The following is an 18,768-nucleotide window of genomic DNA, read 5'->3' as shown; positions in this document are numbered from 1 at the left end:
TTAAGTGTAGTCAAGCATTTTCCATTTTCAGTGAATGCTCTACTGAAATAAATGCAAAACACCAGCAATTCACTTTGTTTTATTTTTTGTTTTGTACAAAAGGTATCCATATAGTATCCAACAGATACTACAACAACAAATGGCTTAAGTCATTTTACAAACCTTCATGACATTTATCCTTTCACTGGACAGAGGAAGCAAGTGTGGGAATTTTTACCCACTTCCCAATCAAAACACTAGAAAACAAGCCTGGCGTCAGACAAAGCTAAAGAAACATACTCGATACAACAGTCATGTTTAGTAGTGCCTTGGAATACTGGCACACATGACCTCATTTAAATGTACAACAGAAATCACAAAGACGAGCGCAGTGTTAGCAAACACCTAAAAACTGCCACAGCCACACGAGGAACAGACCGTCTGAGCAGGAAAAACAAAAACAAAAGGGGAAAGCAGCTCCTTCTCAATGCAGAACCAGCAACAGAAACGATGATTAAAAATAGAAAATAAAAAAAAAAAGAAAAGAGGGTAAAAATGCTTTTTGGTTTCACAGTTATTAATGCACTGCATGCATGATGCTAACAATGGCATGGGACTGATAACATAAAAAAAAATGCCCAGGAAGATTCAGTTCAGCTTTTGGATGAATAACTGCATTTTAAAAAAATTATAAACTAAATCTAACACACTATCTACAAAATGGAAAAGGGAAATAAAAGGAAAAAGGTTTAAAACCACTCCTCCCTATCTCCGGTATCGGCCCCTCTCCTTCTCCCGCTCCCGGTCTCGGATTCGCTCTCGTTCGCGATCACGCTCTCTGCCGCGCTCTCGTTCTCGGTCTCGACGCCCGTCCCGCGGCCGGTCACGCTCTCTCTGCCGGTCACGCTCGCGCGGGCGGCTCCTGCGTCCGCTCACCACGGCCTGCGTTCGCCTCAGGAAGTCGTCCACACGCATGTCGTAGTCATGCTGCCAAACAAAAGGTAGAAAACACGAGTCAAAAACACATCGGCTCAGTTCCAAAGCCTCGTGAGCAGCTAAAGCTAAGCGGCCTAGCGATCGCCCGAGAGCAGCGCTGGGACGCTAGCAGGAGCTCACACTACTTTGAACACGGCTGTTTCTCAGCTGCTTCATGATGAAGAAATGTTAGCGCTGGGCGATACAGATCATTTCCATCCAGATATTTCTCCAAAGTTTGGCGATATTCGAGTTTTGACGAATAGTTCTGGTAAATATGACATATACAGTCCGTATAAGTGTATGATTCAATGGTTTCCCATGATCTAGTGTTAACGCAACAACAACAAAAAATTCACAATATTGAATCACAATACATACAGGGTTCCCACTCTTTCATGAACACCAGATTCAAGTACTTTCAAGAAGCATGGGAACCCTGTATATATACAAGTATTGTGACAGTATCGATTCGGGAGACGTTTCCCGTCATGTTGCGCGTTTAAGTTTTCCCCATCCGTAGTAATATGAGCGAACCGTCTTTGTGTATCCAGGTTTGGTATAATGCACCTCTGATTGGTCACTGCACTCAGCACTCGACACAAATGTCTGTGATTGAGCGTCGAAGCTTTCTATTGACATGTTAGCCACACACACGGGAGCGTTTGAAAGCAGCTGCCATATGAAGAAAAATACATGTTAAATACAACAGCAAAACTTTTATCATCATCGTCAGCAAAAACATCACAATCATATCGCTAATATTCGCCGTGTCGCCCAGCCCTAGCTGTTCTGTGTGGCTAAACTTTACCAAACTGGAGGCGAAAGAGCGAACAACCCTCTTTTCCCTGAAGCGGGCATCATGGGGCATGGGATGGTGTCCGGAGTAAGGAGGGTGGGCCTGGGGCGGAGGAGGATGATGATGATGCTGGTAGTACGGGTGCTGGGGGGGGTGCTCCATACCAGGGTACGGCGCCTTCAGATTTAATCAAGAGAAGAAGAAGTGTGGATTAAAACATGAGCAGAACAACATGACCAGCTTCAGCCTCTTATGAAGCCCTCAGGTGACCAACACCTGTGAAGAGACGGCGCCGACTCCTGCGAGGACTTCAGAAGACGCAATCATCTGGATCAACATGCACATCCCCAAATTTCTACATATCCTAATTATTGTTATCATGTAATTATTACTTCCACAAGCTCATTGTTTCTACCTTCAATTCATTCACTAACAGTGATTGTAAATTAAATTATTACATTGTTAGCTAACTGTGTGATTATACATGCTAATTTCTGAAATGACATCATTTGGACATCCCCTCTGATAACAGATCAGTCTGATGTTGACATGCATTCTCTGTGAAGCTGCTCTGAAACGATAGGCATCGCGAACGGAGCAATACAAATAAATAAATGAAACACAGATCCAGAAATCCAGAGAATCCGCTCAATCTCACCATTCCCTGCCATGGAGGAGGAGGACCAATGTTGTGGTGGAACTCTCTCATATAGTCATTGTAGGACTAGAAATAAGAAAATAAATGTTAATAATGTTCATTCATGACTTCAGAATCAGAATCAAAAGTTAATTAGTGATTACAGTAGAAGAAGCTGCGAATTCAAGTCAACATGGATCTGAAGTAAACCAAAACTGGCTTTTTAGTGAACATCCCGAGTGCATGTTATTACCCCTCCACCCAAATAACACAAAACTTCAAAACTTCAAAATAACTCTTCATAATCTAACAAAAACACATGACCTCCACCTTTGAAACTAATTTACTTTCAATCCCTTTATTCTGGTATATAATGCCCACTTCTTCCCATGATTTTCCAATGAATAAAATAAAGTCCCTAACACAAATGTTTTGTGTTTCACCAAGATTTACATCTACAGGAGATTTCGGGCAATAAAATGGGTTGTGAATGGCATTTCATGTCGACTTAAAAGTCAAGAAAACAAACTTACTCCATTGAGGAACACATCCCTCCTGACACCAGTGAAGCGCCTGTGAAGAGATATTATTACGTTATAATACGTGATATACCACTGGGAAATGGAGGATAATGAGGGGAAAGACAACCAGACCGACCTGTCCACAGGCTGATTGCGAGGGTCTTGCATAAAACCTAAACGGACAGTGAAAATGAGACAGATTTCACCGATGACAGAAAAGCACAGCAAACAAATGCTTCAACAATCTTGGCACAGAGCAGACGTTCAGACGCCATACTGTCACCTACGGTACAATCCTCAAAACACACTCGTCTCGATAAAGAGCCATAACAAGGGTAGAAGAAACACTTCTTTCAGAAAGGCAGAGGAAATAGGGAGCTCTACACAGATATTGACCTGGTCTCTGAGGGAATTCTGGGGTGTAATCAATCCTGGGCCGCTTCCGGTTGTGCATGTCATATTCTTCTGGACGACGCCTACGTAAATCAGGTACATTCATGTGAAAGATGGCACGGACTTAAAAAAACAGACACACATGATACATACAAACAACAACAACACTTTTCTTTCATTTATCAGTGTGTGTGTGTGTGTGTGTGTGTGTGCGTGTATGTATAGGTGTGTGTGTGTGTGTGTGTGCTGGATTACATGTTTTAGCCGATTTCTTTCTCACTGTACAATCTCATTTTAGTTAATGAGTAACATTAATTGATGAGCAACTAAATGAATTCTTAAACTGCATGACATCAAGCCAAACATCTGTAAGCAAGAGCTGTACATTCACACAAACCTAGCATACAATATTTTTCGCATAAAACAATATTCTGGCTTCAATACAATCTACTCTCAGCATTTGTGGCAAGATGTTGATTAGGGCTGGATCACGACTGATCAACTCGTTGGCTAAATCATCTAGATTTTTGATTTAGATGGTTTATTTTGATACTGTAGCCGCTGTGAGTTTATTCGAGTGGCGAAACCCTGTCAGTTCATCTCTTACAGGCACATTCAGAAGCCCGTCGTGTTTCCAGCGCCCCGCCGTGAGCGTTGTGTTTTTAAGAGGATGTGTCATTGTTACATACATTTTTACACACACACACAAATGATGTCTGACTGGGGTCAGGTGATTGTTAGACCTCATTTAAACAAATCATGGCTACACAAACATTAAAATGCAGTTTTGAGAGTAAACAAGAGTGTGCTGGAAATGCTTTTTTTCAGTATCATGTAAACGTGAAGCAGAACTTTTGCACAAAACATGCAAAGATAAGAAAGAAGGCAGTCTGTGGTAATCAACACAATGCCACAAATGCTGCTGCGAGAGCTTCACCTGTACTGAACCCAGAACCATCTTTAATACTAAAGCCACATTGATGTGTTTTTAACGCTCAATCCTCAGCAGAGCTCTACATCATTAGTATTTTGTGAAAACTTTTGTGTACACCCAATGCAAGTGAAATCTAAAGCTTAAATCCACTCTTGAACTCAAATAATATGATCATAACAACCCTCCTAAAGCATCTCACCTTACCGGCTGCTTTTCATTGCATTTCATTCATTCATTGTAAAACACTGCTAATGTGTGAGAGGGACGTTCCCAGAGGATTCTGGTGTGGACACGTGTGTGACTGTTTCGGTCAGGATGGTCTCCAAACCATTATTTATATACTATTATAATTTTAATAATATTTTCAATGAGCTTTTTTTATCCTTCAGATTTCATTTTAATTTTAGTTGCATTTATAGTAATTTTGCTACATGCTTTTGTCATTTTTATTAGTTTTAGTTTTTTTTTTAAATATTGCTATTTAGGCTTAATTCATTTTTTATTTCTATTTTAGTTTTGATTTTACTACATGAAATAAGTATAATATCTATATTTTATTTCAGCTTAAACATAAAATAACCCTGTCTGTGTGAATGAATTTCTCTGTTGATTTGGAATTAAAACAACAAAAAGCAGCCAATGACATCCCAATAGCAAAGAAGTTACATTAATTTATTTGAAAACTTAATTATTAAATGCATGTTAAGGACGTAATTTAAGTTATTATAAAATGTTACCAATATATTTTTGGATACCATTCCTTGATCAGTCAAAGCTTCTATTTCGTACTGCCTCTCGCTTGACAAAGATATCGCATTTAAACTCACAAAACCATCCAAGTCTGTATATTTGTGTATACTAGTTAGCATTGAAGGATTAGCTCAGCAATTTACTCACCCCGTGTCATCCAAGATGTTCATGTTTTTCTTCAGAGGAAAAGAAATGAAGGTTTTTGGAGGAAAACATTCCAGGATTTTTCTCCATATAGTGGACTTCACTGGGGTTCAACCTGACGTAGGCGGAAGTACTGATCCAGTGTTTACAAGTCAAACGCCCTTTACAAAAAAAGTAAAACAACGATGTCGGACGATTTTGAAGTTGGAGTTTTTCGCCCTACCGCGGTACTTCCACCTACATCACGCATGACCTTTCAACATGATCACGTCATGCGTGGAGCATCACAGAGCAGTGCAAGATGAGCATTTGTGGTTAAAAAGTATATAATTTTAATTTTTGTTTCTCTAGATGAGACTCTTATTCCTCGTCTGGGATCATGTAGAGCTCTTTGAAGCTGCACTGAAACTGACATTTGGACCTTCAACCCGTTGAACCCCAGTGAAGTCCACTATATGGAGAAAAATCCTGGAATGTTTTCCTCAAAAACCATTTCTTTTCCACTGAAGAAATCTTGGATGACATGGAGGTGAGTAAATTATCAGGAAATTTTAATTCTGAATTGAACTAATCCTAACCTAACCCTAACTTTAATGTTATAGTCCTGGACTTTAACAATGGTACAGTAGAGCCCTGCTCAGAATTGTATTTCGTCTAGCTTTCGCTGTGTGTGTCCTGAAGCCAAAAAAAACCCCACATGCCTTCAACTGCGCCATGAGGGATTGTTGAACACTTTTGATGAGTCTTTCTAGAAAGATTATTCCTGAACTCGAACACATACTCTGTTATTATTAGGTGTCATTCTAACAAATGGTAAGAAACCCAATGTCAAAAATAACAGTATCTACAGTGGAGAACAATAAAATCTGGTTGAGAGTGTGACATACCGCATTCTTGTAGTTTTGTGACTGCTAACGTTGGCAAATACTTTTAAAGAGTAAAAGTTCATATAAATGTCCATCTTATGCTTTAACACATTTTAAATGGGAGGGCCTGGTAAAGCAGAAGAAGGGGGAGTGATAAGGAGTGGTGCAGTCCATTGCAAAGCAAACCAAAAAGACCAAGAGAAGATCCAGACATCTGGAAATAACCCTTCTCTTGGGGTACTCAGTCCATGGAGGGCTCAGAGAAACACAGAAGAAGGGAAGGGTGGAGGCATCAGCATCATTTTACACCATCTTTAGTCCAAACCGCCTACCTACCACCAGCCGGAGCATCCCATCGATTGAGAGGTAACAAAGAGGGTGGGGAAAGGGGAGGGACGTGTACACATGTAATGCATCCAAACCGGTGTCCGTCAGTTGTGGCTCGGGCCGAACAACGTGTAAACCGACAAACTTCCTCATGACGTTTGTCTGGAGAAAGTAAGGATGCGTTTAAGTCCTTTTTTGGGCACTGGGGTATGGAACAGAGTTCGTGTAAAGCAGTGCTCTATAGGGACAGTCCCTGGTGCGATTCGAGTCCATAAGCACTGCAAACCGGACGACTACCCACTCCAGCGGCTTTGCAGAAGAACATGCTCTCTTTTTTCCCTCCCTCCCTGTCTCTCCCTCTCTGTTTTCATGCTTTCCTTCACCATTTGACGCTACACCCCCACACTTCAACTAGCTATATTCTCAAGCACACACTGGAGCTTTTTCTGGAAAGGAAAACCAGCAAAGAAGTCCCAAAATACGCTCCTCTTGAAAGCTCTGTTTAAACAACGACCGCTTTCTGCCCCTCAAATCGGTGCGCCATCTTCTCTTTAATTATTAAGGCTCCTTTTAAAAGAGTCCCAAATTTGACTGGCTCTATCCCCCATGGACACTCCTGCAAGAAAAGGCTTTGGGAACAAATTTAAACACAGTCTCATCTACAGAAAGAAACAGACCTCAGTGCTACAACTAAAAGTTAACTAGACCATTCTGAGGCTTAGGTAGTTAACAGTTAACAGGCATATCAGGTCGATCGTTACACCGTTTCAGCACCCATTAACCATTCAAATTAGCAACAGCACGCAGGATTTACGCCGTGACCTTCCCGCAAAAGCCGCAGCCGGTCCGGTCTGCTCAGGTCAGGTCAGCTTGGGTCGTGGCTCTTCTCTGACCCTCGCTCAAGTGACGATGAAGACGAAGGTGGAAAAATAACAAAAACACACACTTGTTCCCTTCGCATCAGGTGACAGGGACACAAGTGCGCACTATCAGTCCAAAGAACATTTCTAACCTTCCCACGTCCCGAGGGACGGGCTCTCTGTGGGGTAGTCGGCCCCGAGATCGAGGCTCTGAGTGCATCCTCCTCTTGTGGCGCATTTTGTGAATGACCTGATACAAGTCAATGCTCTCGTCGGGTGGGAAGAGCATGCACAGCTGTGTCCCGCAGTCTGGTTCGATCTCCTGCGGCCGGCCGTTCGTTCGTAGAGGTCCAAGCGAACATGCGGGACAGTGGAGAGAAGGAACGTTAACATTTGTTTTTGCGAACAAGTTAACCAATTGTGTGCATTTTCATTGATGTCTATGAGGATAAAGAGCAAATGGAATGAGAGGATGGTGAGAAATCAACAGCAGATCAAAACTGACATGGTCCTGCTCTTAATGCACACAATTCAACATTTCATCAAACAGTAAAACAGTTGAAATAAATTATATTTTTTGGCTGACATTACAAGTTTATCCTACCATTTCAATCCCTCCCCTCCAATCACAGGCCTCAACAATAAAGATCACTTTGCCAAACTTTTACTGGATTGAAATGTGAACATTTACTGCAACTGGATGGCACTTATGACACTACTTAAACCTCTAATTTCCCTCGATGTTTGTTCAGAGACTGCAGTGCTTGTAAAATTAAAAAATATTGTTTAAAAAAAATACAGGCAGATGCTTTATATCTTTTAAAATTTCCCTCCTTTGTTGTTTTCATAATTACAGACCAACAGCTCTGTGTCATTACTTCCAGCAAAACTGTTTATGAATGCTTATACAAAAGTTCTGTCTGGTTCTGGAATCTGATTGGCTGAGAGCCGTGTGACATTAGTGATAACAGCACTCCTACCTTTTCACCGTTTGTATCACTCCGCTTCAAGCGACTGTCATGGCGGCTGAGCAAATCTACCGTCATTTTTTACAAATACTACACTTGTTGTAAGAGTTTTTTTTAGGCAAGAATGTAGTTGTTTAGACCTGAAATATGTGACTCATATTTAATCATAGCACCTATTTTAATATTTGTTTTGACGCTTTCGCAGATGTGAGCTGTAGTCCGTCACCGGCCGCTCAGTGCTCGAGTACCCGCAGAGAACGGCTTCATCTCGGTCAGAGCTTCAGGGATTAGCCACTGGCTCTTATGTAGATAGTGGTTAAAAATATAATTCATTTGGGGTATATCAAACAGGCAATCTTTGGTCTTAATTTATTACTTGTTGCTACTTGTTCCAGAGCAAAACGTTTTGGGTTAAGGGAAAAATATATTTCACAACTTTATTTAATCTGTATTGAACTATAATCCTGTATCAGAGTGCTACTTTTGTACATTTGACTAAATTGTTTGCTTGCGTTTATTTATTTGATTGTGTTTATTATTAGCTTGTGTTTGTCTTTTATAATGGCTATTGTTGTTCATTTAAATGTTGTTCAATAAATATTTTATAAAAATAATATGTCGTATTTGGGATTGAGAAAGTCTGTCAATAGTACAAGTGAAAGTTATTTCATTATGCTGTTAGATGGTGTCAAAGACTCTCTCTATGAGTGAGTCAGAACAAGGAAGTTATTTTAATGCTGTTAGGTTATAGATTATTATAATTTCCAGCCATAAATCTAATATGCATGTATAATTTTTATGGAAAAATTAAGTAACTTAATGTAACTTTATACTGACAAATATTTTTCTGCTAAATGTAAAAATATGCTGCTATGCTTTTTTTCTAGGGCAAAAAAAGAAAACACTGAACACAAAACACAATGGAAAGAAAAAAAAACAAACCAGCCGAATCCCTTCTGGTATTACATCCTGTTTTTTACAATCCAATCCCTGATGGATAAAACCACGTAAAGGGGATTAAAAAGGGAGTTTGAAAACGGCTAACCTGTCCATCACGTCCAATCTTCACAGGCTTGTGCTCATTCCAGGAATTAGAGAGGTGAGCAGTTTTTGTGAAAGGTAATTCCCGCCTTCAAGCAGAAAGGAAATAAAAGATCAAGTAGCTCAACTGTAAACCATCCATAAACAAGCCACATGTGTCACGGTTTAATACCTGCAAATCCAGTCAATTTTGAAGACTCCTCCAAGCATCTTGGCATTCATGCCTGCGGGCAGAACCCAGTGGATGGGAGAACCTCCATGATGAGACTCCGATGAGAGCCGAGCAAAACCTGAAGCACAAACACACATCCTTACATCAACCTGCATAAAGAAACTCTAAATGAGTTTGCATTCACTCAAATTTTGCACCATGCCAAATTTTGCAGGTGTTACCGTCACTCTGAGGTTACAAATCACTCTTAACCCTCTGGAGTCTGAGGCTGATTTTGGGCTTGGACAAGTTCTGACATGCTCTGACATTTGTGCTTTTTTCAGTTGTTCTTAAACATATAAATGACAAAAGTGTCATTACACTGTATTCAGCACAAACTAGGCTACCATAATATGTGAGGAACATGTATGTACATGTTTGTGTTTTTGAAGGAATAATGTTTATGCATGGATATTGAAAAAACAAAAAACTTAAGACACTGAAATAAGGCCAAAAAAAGAATATTAAATCTGTGTTCACAAGGATTCTGGGTATTGGAGGTTGTAGAGTAGAGTTTTTGCTTCAGAATTATGTAAACATTATGCTGCCTACTCCTTCATATAAAACAATATATTGATTTAGTTTTTGTAAGACACTTTTTGTCAAGAAACACAGTATGCGTGGAGGCGTGAATCATCATGAATAATGGGCCATTTACACCTGAGAAGACAAAAGAATCACATAATAATGACCTGAAATGACTTGCATATTAATGATGCCTTTCAGTCAGGTAGGCTGTGAAAAAACCCTCTGTAATCATGTCTCAGCTCAATTTAAAATAATGGTGTTCTATTATATTCTTTAAAATATAATGTATTTCTGTGATGCAAAGTGTCTGAACAATTATGTAACCTCTGTGGCATTTCATATAGGCTTTTAGCTTAAAAGCATGCACATTTGGAGAAATATTGATGGATTGTTATATATTTATGTCAATTTTCTATACAGAGGAGTAATATTTATTGTCATCACTATGAGAGCTGGATACTGTGTTTTCAATTCATACTTGCAGCCGGAGGGCGCTCTGTACACCTTTAGGCCACAAATTCATATAAAGAAGAAAATGAACTAGGAACGGCATGTCTTCTAGAGATCCAAATAAACACTTTTCAAGACAATAAATACACGATTGAGACGATGAATGCATGTATTGCCTCAGAATTTGCCTCTGAATAGCGCTGGCTCCGTGGGCGTGGCCACATTAGCGGATAATGAGCTGAATCACGGACTTCTGACATGGCTCTCTTTTCATACAGATTACATAAACACAGAATGTTTGTTTTTGATTTGACTTGCACGATTTAAAACCTGACATTTCAACGTTTCTTTAGACATAAGTGTCATTTTTTTTGTCATTAGTATTCATAAGTTACAGTTCATTTTCTGAGAAGTATCAGATTGGACTTCATTCAGAGGGAGACGAGAGATCACGCATCGTGTTAGTTTTCTTTATTTTACAAAAAGCACAACATTGTGTTTTTACTCTGAGTGTACACAAATAAAAGAAAACATTCTATAGTTTCAACTGATATATTACTTATGTCTCTATGACAAGAAATGACGGAGTATTTTAAGTCTGTTTTGCTGCAATGTGAAAAAAATCCTGCAAAACGCGCCGGCGCGTTTTCGACCTCAGGGAGTTAAATCACCACAAATCATGTGCACTAATTCTCTGGATTGTTGCTTATGGGTTTATTGTCCATTTATGTTTGGCATACGGTTTTTCTTTTTAAGACATACCTTGAAATTTTCCACTCTCCCTAACGGAAAAGATTAGCACAACACTTCGAGCAGAGCGAAAAGCGGCGTTGAGTTTTTTCTCGTTGACGGGCAGAGTGGACCACACACCCTGTGAAAAGAGAACACACGTCATGTTAACAGAGTTAAGCTTCCGTTAATTCTTGAATCTCTTCAAACAGTACACAAACACACCTTTGCTTTAGCCAGGGACACATTCTCATGGTTGTTGCTCTTAATGAGGAAAAACCGGGCCTCTCTCAGGATATACTTCAGCTTGCTGGTTTGATCTTTAAAAAGACAAAAGGGGAAAAGAGCATGTTCTCTGGATCTCACAAACTTAATTTACGAATACAAAAATATTACTGCTAGAGATTACAGACATGGCAACACAATTGAATGTACAAGCATAATGTGAGTGTGACGTTCTTACCCTTCCTCACGGCTCTGACGGAAGAGGACAGCTTTTCATGTTTCTTTTCAGACCCTAAAAGTCAGAGACACCACGCTTTAACATTCAGCTCAAAATGCAGGCAGAAACCGCTGGCGGTCCATGATTTTGACTGGTCCTACAGAACATGACAGTCCAATGCTGTACAACTGCATTTAAGATCATTAAGATTCATTCCCACAAGCTTTACATCAGGGTATATGATTACAGAGACAAAATCAAGTTGTTGGAAATTCACACTATTTCAGGTTGCCATCAGGTGTGTAGAAATATAATCATTATGATTCAGCTATCTGTAATCTGACCTGCTCCGCCAAAGATTTAGTCCATTTACACTTCAGCCAATCAGCAATTAAGGCCCTCATATACTTCAAGCAAAAATCGAATAACGAACTGGTGTGACATTTCGAACTAAATCAGGCCAAAAGAAAGTTTATGTGGAGTTTGTTTATGGAAAAGTTCACTCCGGCTGGTAAACACCTTGCTCTGGGGCAATTAGACAATATGTAGGTGTGTTCAGTGTTCTTTGACATTGAAATTTCTTCTGTTCAGTCCGTCGAGGTCTGCGAGTGAAAACGTGAACACTGTGGAGAGCTGCTTTAAAGCAATCTACTGTATAAAGCACGATGCCCATTGACGCCCATCACTGCGATCAGATGCTTTCTTGACTAATGTTTCATGGTTGTCAATTTTGTTTCATGTATGGTTACATTTGTTGTTATTGAGAGGAAAGCATGCAGCACATTTTCATCTAAACGCTGCTCTGAGAAGCGCGGGCAGCGTCGGGATGTTCACTAACAGTTTCTCAGGTATTTTGAACAACTTTTCACCCCTAAACGAAGAGTGGTCTGTCTTGAGTATACTGGGGCCTTCACAACCCACTTTCTGTCATAACGGTTAGGTGTTTATTACTGCTCTAACGTTAAACTGCAGGACTGACCGCTGTCCAGTTGATCAACTTCTCTTCTTGCATAAATTCAACTCAATGTGTCCATTTATTTATTTCCATGTAAAAAGCAGGAAAACGTTGTTTATCACAAAATAATCCCTTCGAGGGTGACCACCCTGTTGTGACTTATTTCGCAATAATGACGAGTGGACTGTACAGTATCAATTACATATATTTCCTCTTTTTTCCACGAGGGCAGATGCAAGTCAGGTTACACTGCTGATGACTAAAACCTAATCTGAAATCTGCTTTATTAGTATTATTACTGCCATAACTCTTAATGTTGTTATTGAGCGGTTAAGGGATTATTTAATACCTGAATAGGATTCTGAAGCTGAACTTCCACTTCTATCAAAAACGATTGGTGATATCCCTCTAGCGTGCTTCTCGGCTTTGCTTTCCTCATCTGAACAGTAAACGGGAGAACATGGTCCCTTATGTTAGGATTATTTGAGATCTCTTGGGTTCCAATTTCTGGTTAAATAGTTTTTCTGTACTTTGATGAACACAGCCAGGTAGCGACCCGTAGTGAAAACTTCTAACAACATGAGATTAACTAGTAACAGGTAAGAATATTAGAAAGGCAAGCTGGAAACGTGATATTTTGATGGGACCTCAACAGGTCTGCTCCAAAACCCAGTGAACTGCCAACCTGGGCAAAGCGATAGGCATCATAAGGCAACAGCAAAATTATGCTGCTTTGAACACTTAATTTTGGACAAACTATATGGATGCTTCATATACAAATAAATCCCACAAGTCAGTGCAACAATCAGGTACAACAATCCCCAATGTACTTTCTCCATGATTTTTAACTTTTGTTAATCAAACTAAAATATCTCAGTATTTTGTGGTTGAATAGTGTTTGAATGGCCACCCATATGGAGTCAAATTAATGCCTTAAAGTTCTGCACAAAAATAAAGTTTTGCAAAAAAAAAAAAAAAAGAATTGAGCAATAAAAATTGTTTTGCAAACAAAAATAATAAATTGCAAAATAAAATAAAGTAGTGCAAAAATAAAAATCAATGACAGCTGTAATACTATTTTATCTTTGCCACATATTTTTCATGCTCAAACCTACTAAATCATTTGCAACGCTCATTTTATTCTGCGTTTCAGTCAAGCGTGCGCTCACGATACCGGTTTTCCTTTGCGCTGCACTTTTCTGTGCGGATCTCTTTATGGCACTGGTTTGACGTGGAGGTGGAGTCAAGAAACGGGGGCACGCCGTTTTCCTTTGCAATTCTTTATTTTTGTTTGCAAAACAATTTTTATTGCTCAATTCTTTTTTTTTTTGTTTTGCAAAACTTTATTTTTGTGCAAAACTAAGGCATTAATTTGACTCCATACACCCATGAAAAAAATCCTGGTTTTGGCACTGATGTCAAGCCAACATTGGGATTTAAAAGGATCACTTTTATGATTCTTGTATGTGCTTTTCATTTCTGAGCTTCAAAGCTGGGGCGTAAACTACTCCTACAAGTCGTATTAAATATTCCTTTAAAAAAGTTGAAGAACATTTCTAAGCAGTCCGACTTCGATTAGAAAGCGTCTATGTAGACGGCAGACTGGGGTTTGGAACAGAATTCTGGAACCTACCAGAGAACATCAACAACATGAGCATGAGGATCACGACTGGCACATCTCGAACTGTGTGAATTCTACACAAAAGATGTTTTTTCTACTAACAATCTAACCCAACAGCTCATACCTGACGCCTCTGAGCCCGAGCCTGAATGTACGGACTCTCCGTCCGAGAAGGACACAGACTCCGACTGGGAGTCACTGGCCTCGCTGCGGGTGTCGTAGTCATTCTGTTCAGTGCCCTCCTGTGGGTCCTCTTCCTCCAGTTCATACTCTTCTTCTTCTTCATCCCCTTCCTCCTCTTCTTCATCCACTTCCTCCTCTTCCTCCTCCTCCACTTCCTTCTCTTCCCCTTCCTCCTGCATGGCACCTTCCTCTTCAACATCCGAGCAGTTTCCTTCAGAGGAAGCCACAGAGCTGCCGGTCACATATTCTTCAGAATGAGGCTCTTCCTCTCTGGGGGAGCGACTCGCTCTGCCCGTACTGTCCTCGCTGGTCCTCCGCATCTTCTGAAAACGAGTGCATGTATTACACACACCATGCTTGCTATGTAACATATGATGGATGATTTGCTTTATAAATATAACTTAAATGTTTTAACTGCAACATAACTGTGGTAGCACATCTATAGAGTTAGACACTGAAATGATGGTAAAAATGAAGTAAAAAAACAACAACAAAAGCAAATACAAATCTGAGCATGTCTGATGTGTCGGTGATCAGACAGCTGCGCAGCACGCATGTGTAATTCTCAAACATGACCAGTCTCAGTCTCATCAGTCACGTAAAGGTGCAGTAAGTGATTTCTGAGAATCAACCCAAACAAACACACCCCTCCCTTCACTGCTCCGCCCCATAATGCACAAACACACAATGCAAGAGCGTATGTCTCCTCATCATAGCAGAAGCAAAATAAAGCAAGGATGACAAATGAACATACAGCACAGGAGTATTTACAAGCTAGAGATGGATGTTAGTAGGGCTGGACTATTATGGCCTAACATCAAAACCTCAATTATTGAACATTTTACCTCGATTACGATTAATGAACGAGTATTTTGTTTGTTTTTTTGCCCTCATAGTTCACTGACAAAGTTTGTACTGTAAATTTGTTTGACTATTAAAGGCGGGATATTTTTTTTCCTATTGAAAGCGTGATCTGACAGGACAGCTCACTTTCAGCAGTTATTTTATCTATGGTTCGTAATATTTCTTGCAGATTTCTGCTCGTTGTAAATCAGATAAAGATAAATTAGCACAGTACGAGTGATTGCGTGTGTGAATTAGTCATGCCGTCTCTATTAATTGAGAAGCTGTGGGTTTTAAATAGTTCCTTCAAAAGCAGAAAAATACATGCTATAATAACTTTTGAGTTTCTAAGCTACTTTAGTGATAAATGACAGTGCAGCGCTGACAACTAGTTTCTGCTCCTCTGTGCGCGCGATCTTCGTTTTGCGCAGCTACTGTTTGTATGAGTGTTCGTCCCACAATGCAGCTGTGCGAGCACGATAGCTCGATTTAATACAAGCTGTCTTTCTCTGAGCTTTTTTTTGTAATGTCTCTCAGCCATCTCTCTTTCTACAGTCTTTCAAATCTCCGTCTTGCTCACTCTCCTCCCCCATCATGAGTGGACACGCCCCCTAGTGCTGATTGGCTGATCGGACCGACCACCACAACTAACTCTGATCCTCAGAAATCGATTACTGCACCTAACACAGCGCTAATTAATAATACAAGCATAATACAAGGTAGAATATCGATCACAGTTTAATAATATTCATATGCAATTGCTTAATTAGTGATTTGCTTTAACTAAAACAATCATGTCTACAAACCGAACATCAGACTATCAATTAAAGGCAATCATGTGCAACCTCAAAAGGAGGAGGAAAATAGGATCAGACAGCATTACACCAACATCTATTATTTATCAATTTCTTAAACTTTTCTTCTCTTCTGATCACTATTAACACCTTTCGTAGGGCCCTAGAAAAAACAGTTTTATTTCTTTACCCAAACCATGTTACGGTTTTAATGGTTAAATTAACTGAATAATAAAAAAATGTCTATTTCATTGCAAAAACTTTTACAAATTAATGTTATTAAAATTAACAAAAATGTGTAACTATTTAATCTATTCTATATTTTTCCTAAATTCTGCTTAAATTTAATTCATATTCTCCCGGTTTCACAGACAAGGCTTAAGCTAGTCCCAGACTAAAATGCATGTTTGAGCCGTTTTAACTGAAAGTGACTTGCTCTGAGATATATCCTAAAATACGTCAGTGTCATTGTTTTGACTCAAGATGCACACCAGTAATGCGTCCGTTTATAAAAGCTACTTAAATAAGTGAACTAAGGCTTAATCCTGGCTTAGGCTAAGCCCTGTCTGTGAAACCGGGCCACAGTGATGACGACTATGCAATGTTTATTTTACATTTGATCACATTATTCAATTTCTGTAGTATTTCTAAATACTGTTAGAAAATATCTGTGCTTTATTTTTTTCTATTACCGTTTACTGTCAAAAACGAATTCTATTTTACTTAAATTAGGCTAGTATTAGTTTCTGCAATCAAGAATTGTAAAAATTCACTGCATCAAGCGTGTCGTAAACAACATGATGACCAGCAATAAATAATTATACAGTGTTTTTTTATTTTTTTCCATGGTTAGCAAAAAGTACTCTTAATGCAGAAGCCATCCTGTCTCACCTCGGCCAGCTCGGGCAGCAGGGGTTTGATCCGTCTCTGGGAGTCTCGGCTGCGGGACGGGCCTTTTTCACTGTATCCTTTAGGTAGATCAGCTCGGGATCCTCTTCCAGCATGGTTCTTTCTGTCATCATAGAGGTCTTCTGGTGCGTGTCTTCCTCTGGGATTGCTGGTCTTTTTGCTGTTTGAACCAGAAGAAGGGGCAGCTCTCTTTAATTGCTGTCTGGTGGTGTGTCCCGAGGCTCTGAGCCGCTTCGCATCCTGGCTGTCTCCTCGTTCGTGCTTCCTTTTAGACCCTGAGGCATAAGGTGAACGATCAGTTAATGTGCTAACAGAGCCAGACATAAAAATTTGGCATGAAATGGAAATTGCAATAGTCTTTTGTTTCATATTGTGGTGTATATCTGAGTGAAATGCTTCTCAAACAAGAAAAAATGTAGGGGCGGGACTTGATATTGTCCATTGGGAAATTATTGGATTGTTGGGGTTTGCTATTGGTCGATCTCATGTGAGTGACAGGTTGCCCCGCCCTCGTGTCAGTAAACAAGTCATCAGAGAAAAGATGATGTTGCAAGAAGGAAGTTAATTTGATTAAACATTACGAGGAACATAAATTAAATTTTAAAAAATGATGCACACAGATAAATCATTTTTAATAAACACTGCAATATTGCATAAAAAAATAGTAATGGTCCATTTTGATTGAGTGTAAATATTTTGGATCAAACAAATCGGAATGTTTACAACTGTGAATAGCGTGTCGAAATTGGATGCAGTGTGAATAAAATGCTTTAAAATTTGCTCAAGTACCTTTTTTCTCATTAACATCATGTTCGCTCTCAGGGTTGTAGAGCTCATCATCCTGGTCAGGAGCATCAGTCAAAATGTCTTCCAGCACATTCAGCTCCCCGTCTGGAAATAAAACACACAAATGTTGAATTTTAGTTTAATATACTGGCATGTTTTTAATATACTGGCATGTTTTAGGTCACTCACACCAACATGAAACACAATAGAATACAGCATTACATACAATATAGAGGAATGTGTTTTATATATTATATATTACAGATTAAAAAACAAAACCAATTCAAATTAATAATGCAAAAAAACATTTGCCTCAGTGATGTTTATTATTATGAAACTCTTCCCGTGAACATATTCACTTAAAACTAGCAGAAATCCATCCATTGTGAGACATCAGATATTGAAGTTACATAACATGTGTTCTATATAATACATAAAACAACAGATCTATTTATGATGCATAACTTAACCACAAATGTGTCATATACGACAAGAAAATCAAACTTATATTCATATAAACAAAATCCTGCATAATACGTTAGCATAATGCTAAGCTAACAATCGCCGTTATGTTTCCTCAACAAATGTTTATCTGTTCGTATTTCTAGGAAGAATGTGGATGAATTTAAGTAAAAACTTAATAACCATCAGCTAATAGTTTCTATAACCAGAAATAAGAAAAACACGGATGACGATTTTTGTTAGCAAATCTGTGGCGAATACAGGCAAAGGAAACATTACCTTTCTCATCTCTCCTGTCGACAGACATCTTCAAACACACTTTAAAGCCCCCCCTTTCTCTAGATTTGTTCTTAAGAACTCTGATAATTCCTCGATTATTTACAAAATATGACACCCCATGAATGTTTTGTGCGCTGAGTGTGTTTGTCTGCTGTAAAATGGCGGATCTCTTCCTCCCGCATCGCGGTGTGAATCAGGGTTGCCAAATACTCAGAGATTATCACGCCTTTGTTATGCGCACGAGCACACGTTTATCCTTCACTGTTTGAAAATGCAAATAACTTTAAATTTTAATTATTTCTTGTTCCAGACCCTTATGGAGATCTAGCTATAATAACATATTTAGGTCTGCTTTACTTTTTGTATCTAAACAATTGTGTGT

The 18,768-nt window shown here is 39.3% G+C and overlaps 1 protein-coding gene across 3 annotated transcripts; it reads right to left on the bottom strand.

Moving 5' to 3' along the window:
* Positions 1-76: 76 nt before the first annotated feature.
* ythdc1 (YTH N6-methyladenosine RNA binding protein C1) lies at positions 77-18,585 on the bottom strand. Of its 3 annotated transcripts, XM_067408333.1 has the most exons (17): positions 18,387-18,583; positions 17,649-17,750; positions 16,842-17,134; positions 14,255-14,636; positions 12,859-12,948; positions 11,576-11,629; positions 11,338-11,432; positions 11,146-11,254; positions 9,367-9,484; positions 9,199-9,283; positions 7,338-7,507; positions 3,308-3,387; positions 3,048-3,084; positions 2,924-2,963; positions 2,412-2,477; positions 1,766-1,930; positions 107-966 (listed from the first exon to the last, which is right to left on the bottom strand). In XM_067408333.1, the coding sequence occupies exons 1-17, from the start codon at positions 18,412-18,414 to the stop codon at positions 745-747; spliced, it is 2,136 nt and encodes a 711-aa protein (XP_067264434.1). In that variant the 5' UTR covers positions 18,415-18,583; the 3' UTR covers positions 107-744. The 3 variants fall into 3 exon arrangements, with proteins under 3 accessions (XP_067264433.1, XP_067264434.1, XP_067264435.1); XM_067408332.1 differs by having other exon boundaries at positions 77-966; positions 2,924-3,084; positions 18,387-18,585; XM_067408334.1 differs by lacking the exon at positions 12,859-12,948 and having other exon boundaries at positions 120-966; positions 18,387-18,580.
* Between the last annotated feature and the right edge of the window lie 183 nt (positions 18,586-18,768).

This window comes from Chanodichthys erythropterus, chromosome 13 (genome assembly GCF_024489055.1).
Source record: "Chanodichthys erythropterus isolate Z2021 chromosome 13, ASM2448905v1, whole genome shotgun sequence".
In the NCBI taxonomy this organism is placed as follows: Eukaryota; Metazoa; Chordata; class Actinopteri; order Cypriniformes; family Xenocyprididae; genus Chanodichthys; species Chanodichthys erythropterus.
This window is presented reverse-complemented; position numbering and strand designations above follow the sequence as displayed.